The sequence below is a fragment of the Mesoplodon bidens genome, assembly GCF_964165515.1.
Source record: "Mesoplodon bidens genome assembly, chromosome: 10".
Classification (NCBI taxonomy): domain Eukaryota; kingdom Metazoa; phylum Chordata; class Mammalia; order Artiodactyla; family Ziphiidae; genus Mesoplodon; species Mesoplodon bidens.
Window position 1 is genome coordinate 101,763,653 of NC_138172.1, and position 18,838 is coordinate 101,782,490.

General features: G+C 55.1%; 1 protein-coding gene across 2 annotated transcripts in view; it reads right to left on the minus strand.

Moving 5' to 3' along the window:
- Window positions 1–9,330: 9,330 nt before the first annotated feature.
- The window catches only part of FARS2 (phenylalanyl-tRNA synthetase 2, mitochondrial), a 382,164-nt gene continuing 372,656 nt past the window's right edge, over window positions 9,331–18,838 (minus strand). For both annotated transcript variants that reach the window (XM_081245396.1, XM_081245389.1), the window contains one exon: window positions 9,331–15,576. In XM_081245396.1, coding sequence (XP_081101522.1) covers window positions 15,438–15,576 — 139 coding nt within the window. In that variant the 3' untranslated portion in view covers window positions 9,331–15,437. The remainder of the gene's footprint in view (window positions 15,577–18,838) is intronic.

An 18,838-nucleotide genomic window follows, 5' to 3' on the forward strand; every position in this document is an offset into this window, starting at 1 on the left:
CGAAAAGCCAGCGCAGGGAGAAGGGTGCTGGAAGTTTCCAAGCTTCCTGCCAGCTGCGGGAGCCACGTGCTCCCAGGTCCTGTGCATCCCCACGGTAACACATCGTGCCAGGATCGGGCGTGTGAGTTTGAGACTCCTTGTTTTAATTTCTCCCTGGCTGTAATCATCATCTTATTATGCCTCTGTGCTTTTCCCGTTGGGACAGGGGCATTTGACACTCCACAGGCTGCATGTAATTAGACGCCGTGGAGCACATTGGTGGCTCTGTTTTATTAAGGGAAAATGGAAATAAATTCACTGCACAGAAAAGATCAAACCATGAAATCATACAGAAACAGGAATGAACCAGGTTTCTCTGCATTGTGCTCGGTGCCAATTCCTCAGGTTAACCATTAAATTGTCTTTTAAAGCCACTTTCTTTATTTCTTCCCTTTTTTGAACTAATTCTCTCCAACCATCCAGCACAGATTCAGAACCACTAACCTAGAAAAGAGGGGAAAAGTGAAGGTCGCCTTGGTAACGGGAGACTTAGAGCGGCTGCATCTCCCTGCCTGGAGGATCTGATCTGTGCATTCCTGAACCGCTCTTGTGGCCAGGCTCTCAGTATCCTTGCCTGCAGGCAGGGAGGAAGCTTGAAAAAGACAGTGCCAACACCCCTGTGTTCGCAGGACCATCTCTGCCTGCTGATACAGCCCCTGCTTCTCCCTCAGGATTTCTAAATCTGCTCTTGGTGTCTGTTGCAAATCTGCCTTTCCCCCGTTTTATCCGTTTTATCCTCACGTCTCTGTTTAGATCATCAGAAATGATTTTGGAAATAAAATAATACCCTTTGACCCAGAAATTCCCACCTGGGAATCTAGCCGAATGCACTAATCCACAAGACAGAAAAAGCTGTGGGCCTGAAGATGTTCACAGCAGCGTTTTTTATACGGGTGACAGCTGGATGGCAACTTGCATATGAAATCGTAGGAGGATGATTATGCAACGTGTAGTATATACAAGAAATGTATAAAAATGGAGTCAACAAAATTATAACTAACACTACCTGGCAATACACATCTCACAATCTTAAATCTTCAAAGAATACAAAATCACACACACAGCAGATAAAATATGTACACCCAAGCGAGGGCTAGAAGGAACGTACAAAATACTATCAGTTGAGGTGTTAGGTGAGTAGCCTTAAGCATGATTTCCCCTGCTTTTCTAATTAATAAAATGAATAGCACCCTTAACTTCTTAAAATATAAAACAGCATCATAATTTAGAAAAGGTTTCTTACCAGTTTTTAATTAAAAAAAAAAACCAAAAACCTGTTAGAAGGCTCGGGTTCTCCTGAGCCTCCTTCTTGGCCGGCTGGCCTTCGCCGGCACAGCCCAGCCTGTCAGGATGCTGGCCAAACCATTTGAGCAAGACTCCCCCAACCCTTGACACCTAACCAGCTCCTCTTGGTAACTTCCCACTCACTGACCCCCTCACTCTGACCTCACCCACTGGCTATAAATCCCCGGCTGCCCCTGTTAAATTCAGTCTCTCTCCTATGACCATCGTCTTGAATAAAGTCTTCCTTGCCTGTTTCACTCTGTCTGATTTTTCTTGGACGCCCCCCAGAGTCCCCAAACCTGTGCCGTTTCTCCACCAGCGCCCCCCCCCCAGCTGCCTGAGCCATGAAACCAGGGGCCGTCACCCTTGGCACCGCCCTCCCCTTCTCCTTTGCATCCAACCAACCATGTCAGATCTGTCCACTTCTCCCTCCCTCCCTCCCTCCCTCCCTCCCTCCCTCCCTCCCTCCCTCTCTACCCTGGTCCCAGGCACCAGGATCTCCAGCCAATGTGACTGCAGGCTTCTCCAGCTGGTCTCCCCACGTCCACATCAGCCCCGCTCCAATCCACTCCACGCAAGGCTGCATGAGTACACTTCTGGTAGGATAACTCATAGCACTCACCTGCTTAACCCTTTCCAGGGCCTTCCCTTTCTCTGAGATTGAAGTCCGACCCTTCACCTGGCTACGAGGCCATGGACGATTAGTGCATGTCCTTCTCCTCGGCCTCATCTCATTGTCACCTGCCACCCTGTCCCCTCCACTATGAGCCTTGTTGATCATCTGTTGGTCCTCAATCACCTCTTCTCTGCCTTTGCCCAGGCTCCCAGCGTCTTCCACTCAACAGCAGCTTCTCACCTTTGGGTCTCGGTTTAAATATCAACCCTGCAGAGACCTTCCTGGCCCATAAACCTAAAGGGGGACCCTGTCGCTCCGTTTCATGCCTGTGCTTATCTTAGCAAGTTGTGGTTAGGAGTTTATCTCATGTACCCGGCACGGTCATGGGTGTGTGACAATGACACGGCTGCCTTCGTGGGGCTGACATTCTAGCGGGAAGGATGCAGGATGACAAATCGGCAAATAAATATGTGCGGTTTGTGATGGGAGCTATGAGGGAACTAAGCACAGGCTTGAGTCTGATTAAATACCCTGGACTATTTACAGGTAGAATGAAGTAGTCGAGAGAAGGGGGTGGGTAGATAAATAAATGGGATAAAACGTAAACGAGTGGCCAATCGGCAGAAAAGGTATATGGGAGTTCCTTGTACTATTTTTGCAACTTTCCTGAAAGTTTAAAATTGTACTAAATTTTTTTTCTTAAAAAACCCCAACTCTGGGGCTTCCCTGGTGGCGCAGTGGTTGAGAGTCCACCTGCCGATGCAGGGGACATGGGTTCGTGCCCCGGTCCGGGAAGATCCCACATGCCGTGGAGCGGCTGGGCCTGTGAGCCATGGCCGCTGAGCCTGTGCTCCGCAACGGGAGAGGCCACAACAGTGAGAGGCCCACGTAGCACACACACACACACACACACACACACACACACAAAAACAACCCAACTCTGATCCCATCCATCGGTTTTGCTCATTTCCCTCCTGCCTTGTCTGAAGCTGAGATTGGAGGTGCCACGTCTTCCCCACCAGGTGGGTGATCGGCCGGGTTGGGACAAGCGCAGGGCAGGGGTTTTGTCTCCCAGCACAGAGGGCAGAGCGGGTCCCACAGCTCTCACCCCACCTGGGCACCATCTCACTGTCATTTGGCTTCTAAGTGACAGGGTCCGTGTGTTAAAGTGCAAAGTAAATCACAGAAAACTAAAGCCAGGGACAGTGTCCACTGGATAAAGGACCAGCGGCTGTTGTCACCTTGTCCAAAGGGAGAAAGCCCTGGAGGGGATGGAGAGGGAGCAATTGTCTCTGCTGCGTGAATTGGGGGTGGGGGGTTCAGAAGGGCTGACAAGGGAGGGGAAGGTGGTCTCGCTCCAGGAGTCCTTTAAAGAGCAGAGTTTCCTTTGTGACCTGTTTCCTTCATGATGCCTCACAGGAGGAAGGACCCGTACCAGCATTTCATGCCCCGGCCAGGTCCCTTCCATGTGTCCTCTGCTGTAGACAGCTGGCATTCTGATCTGCCTCAGCCTTCCTGGCAGCGCCCCGGGGATGGGACCCAGCCTCCCCCATCAAGACGCATCTGTGCAGAGTCCCAGGGACTTGAGGCCGGAGTGGCTGCAGGAGATGGAGAGCCCGGGCGGGCAGGGCCAGTGGCTGGCGTGTCTGTGTCTGTGTCCCCACGGCGAGGCTGCGGGCGTGGCTCCCAGAGGTCCTGCCAGCCTGCAACTTAGCCAGCATACATATATATTTGCATCTCACTGTCTGTACACTATTTTTATTGTGGTAAAATACACATAACACAGCATTTACCATTTTCACCACTGTCAAGTGCACAGTTCAGGGGCATTAAGCACTTCCTTGAGGTTGTGTAACCGTCACCACTCTTGAATGTTAGAATTTTTCATCCCCCCAAATGGAAACCTGTACCCACTAAGTGATCACTTTCCACCCCTCCACCCCCCAGCCCCTGGCAACCACTGATCTGCATTCTGTCTCTATGGATCTGCCTGTTCTGGACGTTTCACATAAGTGGAATCATACTCTCTGTGGCCTTCTGTGTCCGGCTTCTTCCCCTCAGCATAGTGTTGTCAAGGCTCATCCCTGCTGTAGTGTGTTGTCAGAACTTCACTCCTTTTTAGGGCTGAATAGTATTCCATTGTACGTATAGACCACACTTTGTGTAACCATTCACTTGTTGATGGACATTTGGTTGTTCCCAACTTTCGTCTACTGTGAATAGAGCTGTTGCGAGGATTCATGTACAAGTTTTTGTTTGAATTCTTTGTTTCAATTCTTTTGGGTCCAGACCCAGGAGTGGAATTGCTGGGTCATGTGGTAGCTCTATGTTGACTTTCTGAGGAACAGCCAGACTGTTTCCCTCAGCATCCTTCTAATACATTCTTTTGTACTTAAGAAAATGGGCAGCTAGGAACACTGACTACTCTCTCATTCCCATATTACTGATGGGAAAACTGAGGCTTGGGGAGAGAGAGTGGTTTGCCCGAGGCTCCTGGCTGGCAGGGGCTTGATCCAGGCCACAAACCCTTCAACGGTTTAGTGGCCAGACTTTGGGACGGTGAGATTCCCTTTGTGCCTTATTTCCTGCTGAAACGATGCAGTGATTCCCAATAGGGGTCCCTGGGGGCCAAGGCTCCACACATCAGTGACAAGGGTCTGGAAGCTGTTGTGAACATCTCACGCAGCGAAGTGAAAACCTCCACGTTCCCCCAGCGAGGCTGCTCAGGCTATCTAAAATGTCAAGTTTCTTTGCTTTGGGCAGGAATTAAATCAACCCGGAGTGTAATAAGGTTATATCCTGCTGATCAGAGACCCTGGCTGGCAGTTATGCATATCTTTGATTAATTTTAAAAATGAGAAAATGAATAAATTATTGCTTGGTAAATGCAGTTGTTTGGTAGATGAGAATCTCTTAAAACATGGGGTCCTCGGGGAGAAAAATCACAAATGTGTTTCTCGGTGGTTAAACAATTCATGAAAGCATCGGTCTGCTGGGGAAATGGCCTTGGCTGGGCACCCAGCGCTCTGGGTCTGGTCTGGGATGTGCTGTTGACACTTTGGACTGCACGCAAGTGACCACGGCTGTGAGGGCCTCAGTCCCCTCCTCCCTCCCAAGAAGGGGCGACTCTCTGTGCTGGCCTGTGATTCTGACCCACGACAGGGGTAGGCGAGAGATGCCTTTCTTCTGGAGGCTGTGGTGCAGTCTGGCCTCTGCCAGCATCTCAGCATCATCAGAGACAAGAGATCCTGCCAGTGGGGAAGGCCCAGCACAGCTCCATCCCTCCAGACCCCTCTGCTGCCATCCCTCCATCCCAGAGATGGACGCTGCTTTTCACCGTCGTCAGCTGGTCCAGCCAGGCCCCAGGCGCTTCCTCTCTTTCCAGCCTCCCGTCTGCACTGCTTCCATAGGGACCGCCGCTGGGCTCCCCCGGCAGTTCCCCACTGCTCCCCTGGCTGCCTTCTCACATCATGCGTATTTTCTTCTGCTCTTTGCCTGCAGACCTGTGGCCACATCACTCCTCAGCGTCTAAGGTAGCCTCGGCTCCTGCCCTTGCCGGTACATCCCCACCAGCCTTCTGGAAGCCTGGGACCAGCCACGTGCAGCCCCCAGGTGGGGCTGGCTCTTCCCTGCCTCCAAGCCTTTGGCTCTTCCATAATTGCTTTCTTGACATTTGGCTTGAAAGAGTGACAGAGAGCTTAGCATTCTGATTTCTGGCGACATGCGGTGTCCCTGCCAACAAATGTGTTAAGTCCCAGGGAGCCAGAACACCGGGCTCCTACGTGACTTTGAACCGGTCCGTCCACCTGTCTGGAAAGCATCGTTGCCACCTACAGAACCATCGTTACAGACACACACAAAATTAACATCTGTAAAGGACTTAAACACGCGAGGACAGGCACCTGCCAGGAGTAAACGCACTGATGAAGAGCCAGCTCCAGAGGGCAGGCTCTCGTGCCGCGAATACCAATGTCCCCATCTGATTAATCCTCCAATGCATGTCGCCACCCTCTTTGACAAACGTCCAGGCAGAAGGGTCTTGAGGGGTGGGCCCAGCGGGAAGGAAGCCTGGGGAAGCTCTGGGCTGAGCGGCTTCCTGTGCTTCCCTCGCCCAGCCTCCACGCACTCTGCTCAGTTTGGACTCCAAGCTTCAGCTTCACTAGTCCTCTGGCCAGAGACTAGCTGCTCTTCACATGGCCCTTCACTACACGCCAATTCTAAAGCCCTTGCTTACCAAGGAGGCAGCAAAATACAGGAGGAAACGATGCTGGGCCTGGAGCCAAGTGTTCTATCCTGGGCCCTGCAGGGGTCTGGCTGGCAAGCAGCTGGATGACTTTGGGCCAGTCTGGGAGACACTGTTGGTTGCCTATGAAATAGCATCCCCCATCCCCCTTATTTTTTTGGTAGAGCCTCTTTTCCTACAATAGAGGCTGGAAATGACAGACACTTCCTTTCCCAGGTCTTAAAGCTGGAGTGTGGGCCTGTGAATCACTCCTGAACAATGAGACTTGAAGGGAAGGCTGAGAAATGTTTTCTCTATGAGAAAAAGAAATTTGTGAGGAGAAACTGAGCTCCCTGCCCTCTCCATTCCTGCTCTTGGAGGCTGTGTGGAGATATGCTGGTTGGTGCTCTTGCAGCCACGTTGTAGCCATGAGGGGAAGACCCACCTGCTGCAGCTGGCAGAGCAGGAGGAAGAGCCTGGGGTCTCAGTGACAACACTGGACCACGGAACCAGCCCCGCCTCCTCCAGACTTGTTGTACTATGAGAGAATGGTCTAGTCAGGCTCCATTGGTTCTTCATCCAAGTAATACAAGTCATTTTACTTCTCTGGGCCTCAGCAACTCATCTCTAAAATGGAGCCACCGGACAAACAATCTCTAAGGTTCCTTTGAGTCCAGACCTTCCAGGATACTGCCATGTGCCACCACAATTTTCCAGAAGCTTCCCAGACCTCGCAATCCCTTTAGTTGGGAGTGTGGCCTTCTCTGAACCCACAACCAGATCTCCTTTTTCCCTTTCACTGTCTACTTACCAAGCCCCACGCTAGCAGCTTTCCTATATGCGGTGTCACGTAGTCCTTGCAGCACCGACTGTCCCATCCTGCAGACGTGCACCACGAGGCCGAGAGGTGTTCTCGAGGAACCCACATTTGAGCTTACCTCTGCCTGGCTTCAAAACCCAGGTTTTTAACCATTTTGCTAAACCTCCTGTGTTTTCTTGAAAACGTGCTTTAAGTGACCCCATTCAACAGTATTGTTCAGGTCCTGAGGCCCACACATGGCATCAGTCCAAGAGTTAACAGACTCTGTCCTGGCCTGGGTTGAATAGCCAGTGAAAGCTGCTGAGAGCCTGCTGGAGGGGCCGGCACAGGAGAGGCTGGTCATCTGCGTGCGGGGACCCAGACTGGGACGGCGCAGCGTGACCTCCGAGCCGGCCAGCCCCGGGGCCCGCTTCAGGGAGGCCGGCCCTGCTTCCTCTGCCTCGGCCGGGTTCTGCCTGTGTGGACAGAGGAGCTCAGGCAGCTGTCCTCCCCGTGCCGCCCGCCCAGCCCGGCCGTGGCGGTGAGTGACGCACAGCGACATGAGCGCTGGCTGCGGCCCTTGCTGGGGAGCGGCCATTTGCCAGGCGCTGTGCCCTCATCCAAGGGGTGAGGCTGTGAACAGGCCCAACGTGCTTCCCTCTGGCGGGGCCGCGGCTTCATTCTCATCACCTGGGTCTGAATTAATCCAGGCCAGAGGGGCAGAGGGGAGGAGGCGGGGGGAGGGGGGAGGGGAGGGAGGGGCTGCTTGCCCGAGGCCAAGGCCTCGCAGGGCAGGGCGAACGTGAAAGGACTGCAGATGTTACCTGGACGACCTCCAACTCCCCGGTGACCATCGGGACCACCCTCGCCTGGGCAGACCGGAGAACTGACTGGCTGGGGGCACAGTGAAAGCCCCTCACAGCACCGCCTGGGATGCCCTGCCCACAGGGCCTGGAGCACAGCCTGCTCTGGGGCGCTGCAGTCAGAGCCTGTCAGCCCCTGCACTTCCTCCTGCCCCGAGGGGCAGACCCCTGGGCGGCCCAAAAGCCTGTCTCTACCGGGGAAAGCACCTGGGAACCGCTCCCCTCTGGTCACTGGTGTCGAGGGCATCCACACCCGCTGTCTCTCGCACCCCGCCGGCCTGGCCCTCTCTGCGTGGCCGGGCCCTGCCTGGCTGGCTTTGCCTCAGTTCAGAGCCAGCTGGGAGGCTCCCCTGAGTCTCAGCTGTGGGTTCTGGGCCCTGAGGCCGAGCTACCAGTTCGGACACCACTGCCCTCCGGGTGTTCTGCCCAAGGGGCTGCCCGGACGGGTGCACTGAGGCTGAGAGAGACTGAGCCTCCTGGGAAGGCGAGACTTGAAGGCCTCCCTCCACCCAAAGACACGGCAGCCCCCATTTACTAGGGGTTCCCTCTGCGGGCACGTGAAGGGCTGTCTTTTCAGAGTCCGAAGGACAAGGGGTTGCTCCCTCTGTCTTGGGATCCCTATTTGCTTCCTAGGGCGCCCACAGACCGGGCGGCCTAAAACAACAGAAAATATTCTCTCACATTTCTGGAGCCATCGGCAGGCCATGCTCCCTCTGAGACCTGTAGGGGGTCCTTCCTTGCCTCTCTTAGCTTCTGGTGGTCTGTCTTCACATGGCTGTCTTCTTATAAGGACACCAGGCACCGTGGGAATCTTAATCATTGCATCTCCATGGACCCCGTCTCTAAGTGGGGACTCACCCTGGAGGTGCTGGGGTAGGACTTCAAGGTCTCTTTTGAAGGATGGACACCCTTCAAATCGTAACAGGGCCCCAAGGACCTAAGGGGGGCATTTTCTTCCTTGCTGCCTTGCAGCCTGGCTAAGCCTCAATCCTCCTGGCTAAGGAGCGCATGGCTCCAGCTCAGAGCATCTCTGGACGTGACACACACACACACACACACACACACACACACACACACGGATCATCTGGGACCTGGATAAATGCAGGCTCTCATTCAGCAGGTCCAGGAAGGGGCCTGGGACTCTGCATTTCTCGTGCTCCTGGTGGGGAAACCACACATTACAGAGCAGGGAGCAGGGAGCCTTCCTGAGGAGGTCAGGTACCAGAGGCCCCTCTCCCGTGGAGAGGCGGATGGAGGAACACCCCAGCCTAACAGTTACCCCCAAACCGCATCCGCATGTACGCCAGGCCTGACTCTGGCCCAGCTCTGAGGGGCCAAACCCCTGGGAAGGAGAGGACGGCAGACTGAGCTGCCTTCACCTATGCCTGGGTTTCCATGTTCACCCAACTCAGTAACATCCTGTGCTTCATTTCTCCTGCGAAACGCCTTAGGAAGGGGCTGCCGGGTCATACAGTGAATGCATGTTTAACATTTTTTATAACAGCTTTATTGAGATATAATTCTCATCCCATAAAATTCACCCTTTCAAAGCACACAATTCAGTGAATTTTCATGTATTCAGATAGTCAAACAATCATCCCCACCTTCTAACTCCAGCACGTTTTCCCGACGTGGGTTTTTAAGAAAAATACGGATTCACTTGTAATGGTCAGTGTATCGTGCTAAAAATTGAGAGTGTTGCCGGCTTCAATCCATTCAACCCTCCTCACAACCACCCGAGGGACTGGAATCCCCATCTCACGTTAAACGGGGCTGCATGGAGGTGTGGGAACTCCAGGTCACCCCCCACCGAGTGCAGTTAACATCTGGTGCCCGGGGCACCACTGACCATCCGTACAGCCTCTGTGCCTCCCAGGTGTGGGCGGCTGGTGGCACCTGGGCAGCTCAGACACGTGGTACGGAAGGACTGAGGGGCTCTGGTCCTCGTGGCGCCCAGCTGGAAGCGGGCTGAGGACAGGGCTGGAGGGAGCGCCACGGAGTCTGCTTCTCGATCGGGCCACGTGTGAAGCTCCCCGGTGTGGGAGACAGATGTCCCGTGGAGCCAGGAGGCCACGGCAGCTGCCCTGGCCTCCCGTGGGATCCCGGCGTGATTCCCCCCTGGGACGGGCGGGCTTTGTGATACACTCAGACCTCAGCTGGAGCAGGGGAGGAGCGTGGCTTGCGTCCATGTGCTGCTCTGGCTCCAAGGGACTCCGGGGGTTTAGGAAGCAACAACAGAGATAAACCAGAGGCTCCATCGGCAGTCCCCACATCCTTCCTTCCCCTCTTGCCTCTGTGCCCTGAGCCCACCCCAGCCGGTCCCCAGCATCCTGCCTCCTGGGTGAAGTGAGCTCCAAGGACACCACCGAGGGATGGAGAGTTGGGGTCGGCAGGTCCCCGGTGCTTCTCTTCCTGTGTCTTGTACTGGCACCTCGTCCCTCCAGCTCCACCCTGTCCCCTCCCCCATGCGGCCACTCTCCTGGGAGAGAGCTGCCTGCCCCAGGTGTGCCGTCCACTCAAGAATGACCTTGCCCCCAGAGTCCCAGAGCCCTTCCACGCCCACCTCCAGGCCTGCTCCCTCGGCGCCAAGCTGCTGTCCCCACTTCGGAGCCGCAGTGCGCATCTGGCTGTGAGGCGCAGCACGTGTAATTTGTCTCTTTTCCTTTGCGGTCTAGTTGACGCACAGCGAAAGGCACAGATCTTAAAGCATACAGGTTGATGAGTGTTGACAAATGCACCCGTCCATGTAACCTGCATGTCTACCAAGATAGAGAACATTCTCATGGGCCCCTTTCCACCAGTCTCTTCCCAGGCCCAGGCAACCTCTGATCTGCTTTTTGCCCCTATAGATGAGTTCCGGCTGCTCTGTAACTTCCTGAATGCATTGCCCTGATGACTAATAATGTTGAGCATCTTTCCAACTTATTGGCCATTTATAAATCTTTTTTTGTGAAGTGCTTGTTCATTTTTAAAAAAGTTTTAAAAATTACTGAATTATAGGAATTTCCCCCATTTTTCAAAAGATTTTTTAAAAAAATTATTATTGAATTGTGGGAATTCTTTGTATATTCTGGATATAAATCCTTTGTTGAATATATGTGTCACAATATTTTCTCCCAATCTGTGGTTTGTCTATTCTTTTTTTTTTTTTTCTGGCCACACTGCGTGGCATACAGGATCTTAGTTCCCGACCAGGGATCGAACCTGTGCCCCCCTACAGTGGAAGGGCAGATTCTTAACCACTGGACCACCAGGGAAGTCCCCCTATTCATTTTCTTAATGACGTGTTTCAAAGAGCAGATGTTTTAAATCTTGAAAAAGTCCAGTTGATCATTTTTTTTTCTTTACTAGCTGTTTCTGTGTCCTCTCTAGGAAGTCATTGCCTACCCAAGGTCACAAGGATAGTCTTTACATTTTCTTCTTTAAGCCTGATAGTAAGGTTTGGGCTTTTATATTTAGGCTCCGTCTTGAATTAATTTTTGTGTGACGTGTGGCATCGGGATTGAGATGCTTTTCTTTTTTTCTTACATGGGGACCCAGTTGCTCCAGCACACCTGTGGAAAAGACTTTCCTTTTTCCATTGACTTGCTTTGGCATCCTAGTTGTTTCTTATTAGTAATAAAATATAGATGACTTCAAACGAGTCACTCAATAGATTCGAAGCCGTTAAAAATAGATTTCAAAGTTGCCTCTGTAATAATGCCAGTCTCACACACCTGCGTCCCGAAAGCCCTTCTTGTTTGGGAGAGAAGGGTGACTGCACAGCCAGCAGGCCATGGTCGGCACACAGCCCTGGGCACCCGCCCCGCCCGAGGGCTCCAACAGCCCAGGGTGTAGCCGGGACACAGCTGGGACGTGCTGCTTTAGCGTTGAGTCCACTGTTAAACTGATTTCCTTCTTGGATCGATCCTTGTAGTTTAACGAGCCTCATGCACACTCCTTGAAGTCTCCTGTTTAACTCAGTGTGGGCTGGTCTCCCCGCATCCTCTGGAAGTGTGTGCAGGCCAAGCCCTCTTTGAGTCTTGCGTCCGAATAGACAAACACCTGTGCATGTGCGGGCCTGCACTTGGGGAGCAAAGGTTGTGGAGGGCGCCCCCCATCTCACACCTGAGACTGCAAAGGGCGAGGCCCGGCCGCTGTGTTCTCATCCGTGTCAGTTCTTGGCAGACACGGGGCACGGCAGGAAGACCGCGGCTTTGGTCTTACAGAGAGCGGGCCTTAAATTCTAGGTCAATTTCCCGCTCATGGGAGGACCCTGGGCCTGGTCCTTGGCCTCATGTTCTTTGCCTAGGTGGACGTACTGCGGTTAAGTTTCAGAGTTTGTGTGAGGCTAAAATGAGATGCTTAAGAGTTTTACACACGATCTTCTTCCTCCTTGCTGAGCTGTCCACACTCGGTCCCTGGAGGGAGGAGAGCATCATCACCTCCATCTCAGAGCGGAGAACGTTTAGCCTCAGGGATGCTAAGTGACTCACCATGGCAGAGCCGGGTTTAGACCTGATCTAAGCTCAGCCTGGGGCTTGTTCCAGTGCTCCAGGAGGCACCTGATCCACCCGCCCCAGACCAGCCCCAGGCTCGGGAATGGGCCAGAGAGGAGGCCCGAGCCGGGCGGTCTCCTGCCTGTACAAGTGTCTGTAGCCCCTGCCTTTGAACAGGGCACCAGCTTTAGGTGTGTGTGTGTGTGTGTTGTTGGCTTTTGTAGACGCCATCTAGGAGACCAGAGCTACTAGGATCTCGAGTAATTGGTCACCGAGGGCAAGAAGAACTTTCCTCCTGCTGCCGCACCTTCCCGGGGGCTGGGACGCAGCCTCCTGGGAGCACGCAGTACCCTCGCAGGGTCCTAGATTGTTCAGTTCTGGACTTTCCTGTCGCTCAGCAGCTGACCTTTCCAGCTCTGACTGTGGCCCTGAATCGGACCTGCCGTCCTGAAGCAGCAAGTGTAACTCTATTGACCACTTGAAGCGTCAGATGATAAAGAGGACCTTCCAACGGTTTTGATACAGAACCCACGGCTGGCCCCGAGGGCCCGTGTCACATGTCCTAGCACCTTGTGGACAGGGTCCCGGGGCTGGGCAGTCGTGCTGCCACTGTCCTGGTGGTGACATCTGCAGCGCAGCGGTGGCCCGTCTGCCTTGCGGTGTCCAGAGTGAATCCCCACCCTGCCTGTCGTAGGCCGAGCGCCCGGGCAAGTGCAGGGGGTGTAGCTGGGGGCAACGTGAAGAGCACAGGCTTGGAAGTCAGAGAGGCCTCCTGAGCCCTGGCTTTGCAGCACCTCCCCGAGCACACTGACCTCACTCCTGGAGGGTGGAGGGGAGAACAGGACCACCGGGGCCGTGAGAGTGGAAGGAGGGCACGCTGGGCCCGGTCCATCTCTTCCTGGCTCATCTATTGCACGTGGAACAGCGGCGCAGACTCAGGTGGCTGAACACACGCAGTGCGCTGTGCCTGGGACACCCAGTGGGGCGGGGGTCAGCCACTGTCAACCCCACCGTCGCTGTTATGTGTCCTCCCTCTACTGTGACCTGCGTTTGGGTAGGGATGGCCCTGCCTGGCGGCTGCCGAGCACGAGTGCTGATGGCCGTCATGGAGACTGGACAGCTGACGTGGGGACAGAGGACCCCATGTGGCCGCTGAGACGTGGGGGAGGGACAGCCACTGTACGGGTCATCCCTTCTGCACCCGGTTCCCGATGTCCGTCGCCAGGGCAGATGTCACCGGCAGCTTCTTAGGTTCCGGGTTCCACGCCTGACCAACCTCTGCAGCAGGCAGATTACTGTCCCGGCTTCACGAAGGGCGGGAGGGAGCCTCCCGGCGGGTGGCGGGCGACACTGGTGTTGGCCACCACACTCTATTTATACGGACTCATCTGTCACCGAGCTGCAGAGTGCTGCTCATCTCAGGGGTTCCATTATCTTTCCTATTTTTTCTGCTTCACTCTTTAGTCTCCTGTGGGAGTCCCATGAGAAAAGTGAAGAGCTGGATGTCCCCTCGGCCCCCCGGTAGGCGGGCCCACCTTTGGCACGCGCGCCAACACCCAGAGCGGAGGCGGGGGTCGCACGAGCCCGCGCGGCTGGGGGCTCACAGAGCACAGGTCCCGGGAGCAGGGGGGAGGCGCAGACCTGGCAACGCACCCAAGTCCGTCTAGCTACAGGGTCTTCACTGGGAGGAAGCAGGCTCGGGGGCGCTCCTGGTTAGGGCCCGAGACTCCTCCGACCTCACAGGAAAATGTAGGGGAAGGTTGACTACATCTCATGCAGTGTCGAGAGAGGAACGTTCAGCAAAGCCCCCCCACCCCCAATGTCAGCACTGCCCCCAGGCACCAGCACAGCATTTGGCATCTGACAGATATGTGCTCAGGTCGTGGGCCATGCCGTGTTTTCTGGGTGTTACGCCAGGATTTCCGTGAATGCCTGAGGGGCCTTGGGGATAAAAGGGGTCTCTGGAAATGCAGCCCCAGGCCCGATCAGCAGTGGTCTGCTAGCAAATGCGCCCGGAGAAGAGATCACCAATCGCGCTGTGCATTCGACCCCTTCTCTCCAGGAAGAGCGCCTGGGGCCCCAGGACCCTGGACAGCAGCTTGGCCAGGCTGGGATGCAGCTCTCGATCCCCTTTGAAATCCAAGGGACACGTCCCCCTGGGTAAGAGGGTAAAATGACACTGAAGCCATTCCTTGCTGTTGGAGCAGCTGCCCCCCCTCACACGGCTGGCTGCTAATGGCCGCCCTCATCAAATATTTATCCCAGTGCTCACACGGTCCTCCATCAGCCGCCAGCATCACACCGGGGAGGGAATCTGATTATGAAAACTGGCCAGGAGGGAAGCAGGCAGACTACAAAGCGCTCGGGATGGAAAAAGGGGAACATCAAAGCCCCGTACTCCTCCATAAAGGTCGTCTCCGGAAGCAGAGGCCTTCCATTAGGAAACAAACTCTCCGGGGCTTCAAGGACCTGGCCCTGCAGTGCCGGGTGCCACCCAGCCCCGGGGCGCTCTCTCTCCTCTGGGGGTGGGGGTGGGGGGCGGGCAGGAGGCAGCTTTGTCCACACCCTGGGGCCAGAGCCCTGGCTCCAAGCCCCACTTTGTGAAAAGGAAGTAAAATCCTGCTCGCTCAGAGATGCAACTCCCTCCACCTCTGAGGGATCCCTGGCATTTCATCCACGCCCTGGCTGCAGCCTGCCCTTTGCAGAACAGAAAAAGGAGGGAGAAAGGAACGGGAGCCGATTGAGAAAAGCTTCTGTGGTCTGGAGTGTGTCCCTCTGTGTGGCTCCGCTCATTACACGGGGGGAAGAGCCTGTCAGGCAGGAAATCACGTCTGGTGTTTACACTTTAACAGAATCCAGGGACCAATTAACCGCACGGAGCGCCAACGGGCAAAGCATTTCTAAAGGGAAAAGAAGGTAACTCTCGTATTACTGCTCCTTCCCCCAACTTTTCCCAAATAAAAGACACATGCTATGGCAACAGCTGCTCAAGAGCGATCCTTTACCTTCTGAAAGTCCTGAAACGGACCCATTTACCACACGATGACGGATGCCTCTGTCCACAAACAGTATCTTTCTCTCTTTGGTTCAGCAAACCCGGGGCCCTGGGCGGGCCGTGGCCAGGGAGGTGGCGACATCAAAACCTGCCCTCGACGCCCAGCAGCCGCACGGCCGCCTCCTGCACGGCCTGGTGGACGCGCCTGACCTCTCTCTGCGACATCGTGCGCTCCATGTGGCGGTAGGTGATACGGTAGCAGAGGCTGGTCCTGCGTGTCCTGGAGGAACCGGGAGGGAAAGGCAGGTGAGTGTGGGGCAGGCGTGCCTCCTGCAGAAGCAGTGGTGCAAGTGGAGGAGGGCACAGGGCCACCGACGGGGCGCTACAGAGGCGCGCCCCTGCTAACGGCCGGCGTGTCCCTCACAGGGGAGCCGGTGACAGGAACGCTGACCGCTGGGTCCCCTTGCACGGAGTGCATCCATTGGGAAGGAAGCTTCTTGCAAGTCGATTTCCTGGGCCGGCCCTGATTCAGCAGCTGGGCGGGAGCCCTGGGCTCCGAGGCGGACCCTGACAAGCAGAGCGGTTAGGGACCAAGCACGCCCCCTGCAGGCCGTGGGGAGCACACGGACAATCGTGCCACCTCTGTGCCGTGCAGACAATCACTGTAACCCTGGTTCTACCAGGCGGCTGCTGGCCTGGCTGCCATGGAACAGCTGGGTGATTCTGGAACACGGGGTCCCGACAGCACTAAGGCTTCTACTGCATGGCAGCTGCTGAGGCACACGGGTACACCACAGCTTATCAGGAAGCCCCCGGGGCCCTGGCCAGCAGGCCTGGCCCTCCCCTCTCCAGGCACTTCTGTTTCTCTCCTTCAAGCCACCAAATTCCTCCTTTCCAGCCCCCTTCCTGGGAGAGCCAGCCCTGCCTGCCTCGCTGCAGGTGGAGAAGCTGGAGCAGACAAGTGGGTCCCGGGCAGAGCCCCGGGGACATCAACACCACGCGCCACACGCCCGCTGCCCAGTGGGAGGCCGCCCCGGGCCTGCAGGAAAGCTAGAGCCGTGAACAGGGGCCTCTGGTAGGGTCGAGAGCTCCGTACGCCCTGGGAGGCCCGCCGTTCCCCACAGGTGCCACAGGGCCCCGGGCCCGTGCTTCCCGGGGACTCGGGACACTTCGTGGATTTGTTCTCGGTGGGGCTCCCCCCTCCCTCTCCGCCCGTTTTGCCGCCAGGCCCCTCGCTGAGCAGGATGTCCCTGCCTTCCTGATCTGCTCTGTTTCCTCCTCCGCCCGGGGCTGGTCACCTTGTCCTGCTCGCCGCCTCCAGGAAGGGTGAGGACTGTGCCTCACAGGCCTATTCGCATTTCAGTCCCCTTGTGGACCCAGGTAAGGGAAGAAGGTACCTCTGAGTGGCTGGGGGAGGAAGCCAGTCCTCAGGGGGGTGGGGCAGCGCTTCCACCTCTTCCCGCCCCACGGCCATTCGATGGGGAAATGTCTTTTCAACAAGTGGTGCTGGGACACCTCTGTGTCCTCACGCAAGACAACGAAGTTGGCCCTTTCCTCACACTAGACAAAAATTAACTCAAAATAGGTCACACATCTAAACATAAGAGCTACAACTGTCACAGTCTTAGAAGAAAACACGAGAGTCCATCTTCATGACCCTGGGCCAGGCAAAGCTTCCTTAGGTACGACACCAAACGCACAGGTGACAAAAGAAAAAATGGATGAATTGGGCTTCATCAAAATTAGAAACTTTTGTGCTTCAAAGGACACCATTAAGAAAATGAAAAGATAACTTACAGAATGGGAGAAAATATTTGCCAATCATATACTGACAGGGGACTTGTATCTAGAATATATAAAGAACTCCTACAACTCAAAAATAAAAAGACATAATCTGATTAAAAATGCACAAAGGATCTGAATAGAATTCTCCCAAGAAGACATGCAAATGGCTGGTAAGCGCATGAAAAGATGCTCAATGTCATTAGCCAGCAGGGAAAATGCAAATCAAAACCGTGTGAGATGCCACTTCGTACTAGCTAAGACGGCTATAATCAGAAAGACAGAAAATAGCGAGTGTTGGAGAAGATATGGAGAAATAAGAACCCTCACGCGTGGCTAGCGGGGATGTAAAATGGTGCAGCCGCTAGGGAAAGAGCCAGAGGAACCCCTGAAAGTTAAACACGGCAGTTCTTCAGACCCTGAAACACAGTCACCCCATGATCCAGCAGTCCCTCCAGAAGGTGTGTATGCTCGAGAGAAATGGGAGCGTCTGGCCACACACAAACCTGTACGTGAATGTGCAGGGCGGCATTCTTCTAGACAGCCAAAAAGTGGAAACGACCCAAACGTCCTTCAAATGATGACTGGATAAACAACCTACCTCTACGTGGACTATTATTCAGCCATAAGAAGAAATGAAGTTCTAATGCTACAACCCAGATGGGCCTTGAAAACGTTACACTTAGTGAAAGACGCCAGACACAGAAGACCACATATTATATGATTCCATTATCTGAAATGTCCAGAGGAGGCAATTCCATACAGACAGGAAGCAGACTCATAACTGCCCTGGGCTGAGGGGCTGGTGGAAAATGAAGTGACTATTAATGAAGACGGGGCTTCTTTTGAAGGTAGTGAAAATGTCTGGAACGGGATAGTGGTGAGTGTTAGAAAAAACACTGAGTTGAATATTTTAAATGGATGTATGACACGTGAATTACATCTCAGTAAAGCCGTTCTATTAAAAAAAGAAAAGAGGGCTTCCCTGGTGGCGCAGTGGTTGAGAGTCTGCCTGCCGATGCAGGGGACGCGGGTTCGTGCCCCGGTCCGGGAAGATCCCACATGCCGTGGAGCGGCTGGGCCCGTGAGCCATGGCCGCTGAGCCTGTGCGTCCGGAGCCTGTGCTCCACAACGGGAGAGGCCACAACAGTGAGAGGCCCGCATACCGCAAAAAAAAAAAAAAAAAAAAAGAAAAGAGACTTGCCCTGCCGCGCACTGGGCAGGCTTGCGCCTCTGTATTTCCCCAGCGAGTCCCCTAGACGCTGGTCTCCATCGCGTGCGCTGTGCGCCCCTGCGGGACGGCACCCGGCCGTGTTACTCCACTTTGCTCCTCTGGTGCCCAGGGCGATGTCTGGCACAGGGCAGGTGCTGCGTAAAAGCTGCTGAATGAATGCTTATGCAACCACCGAACCCTGGGGTGGGAGGCTGCGTTCAGGCCTAGAGGAGGCTGGTCCGGCCTCACACTGACCTGCCGGGGTTCCACGGCCCCTGCCCGCGTTCAGCCACGGCATTCTCCTTCCCTCTCCCACCGCTGCCACCAACAGTGAGGGAGGCGGACGCTGTCAGCTAGGAGGCAGCGAGGGTCGCCGTAAACACCGGGGCGCCCCAAGCCCTCTGCCGACGTGAGCCTCATCCCCCTCCGCGGGCCACGGGGCAGGCCTCGGAGCCAGCGCCTGGTCCATGCCCAGCGGTGCCATGTCCTCCCCCGGTGACCCCGGCCGGTTCCCGCACCGGGCCTCAGGATAGAAGGTGGATAACAG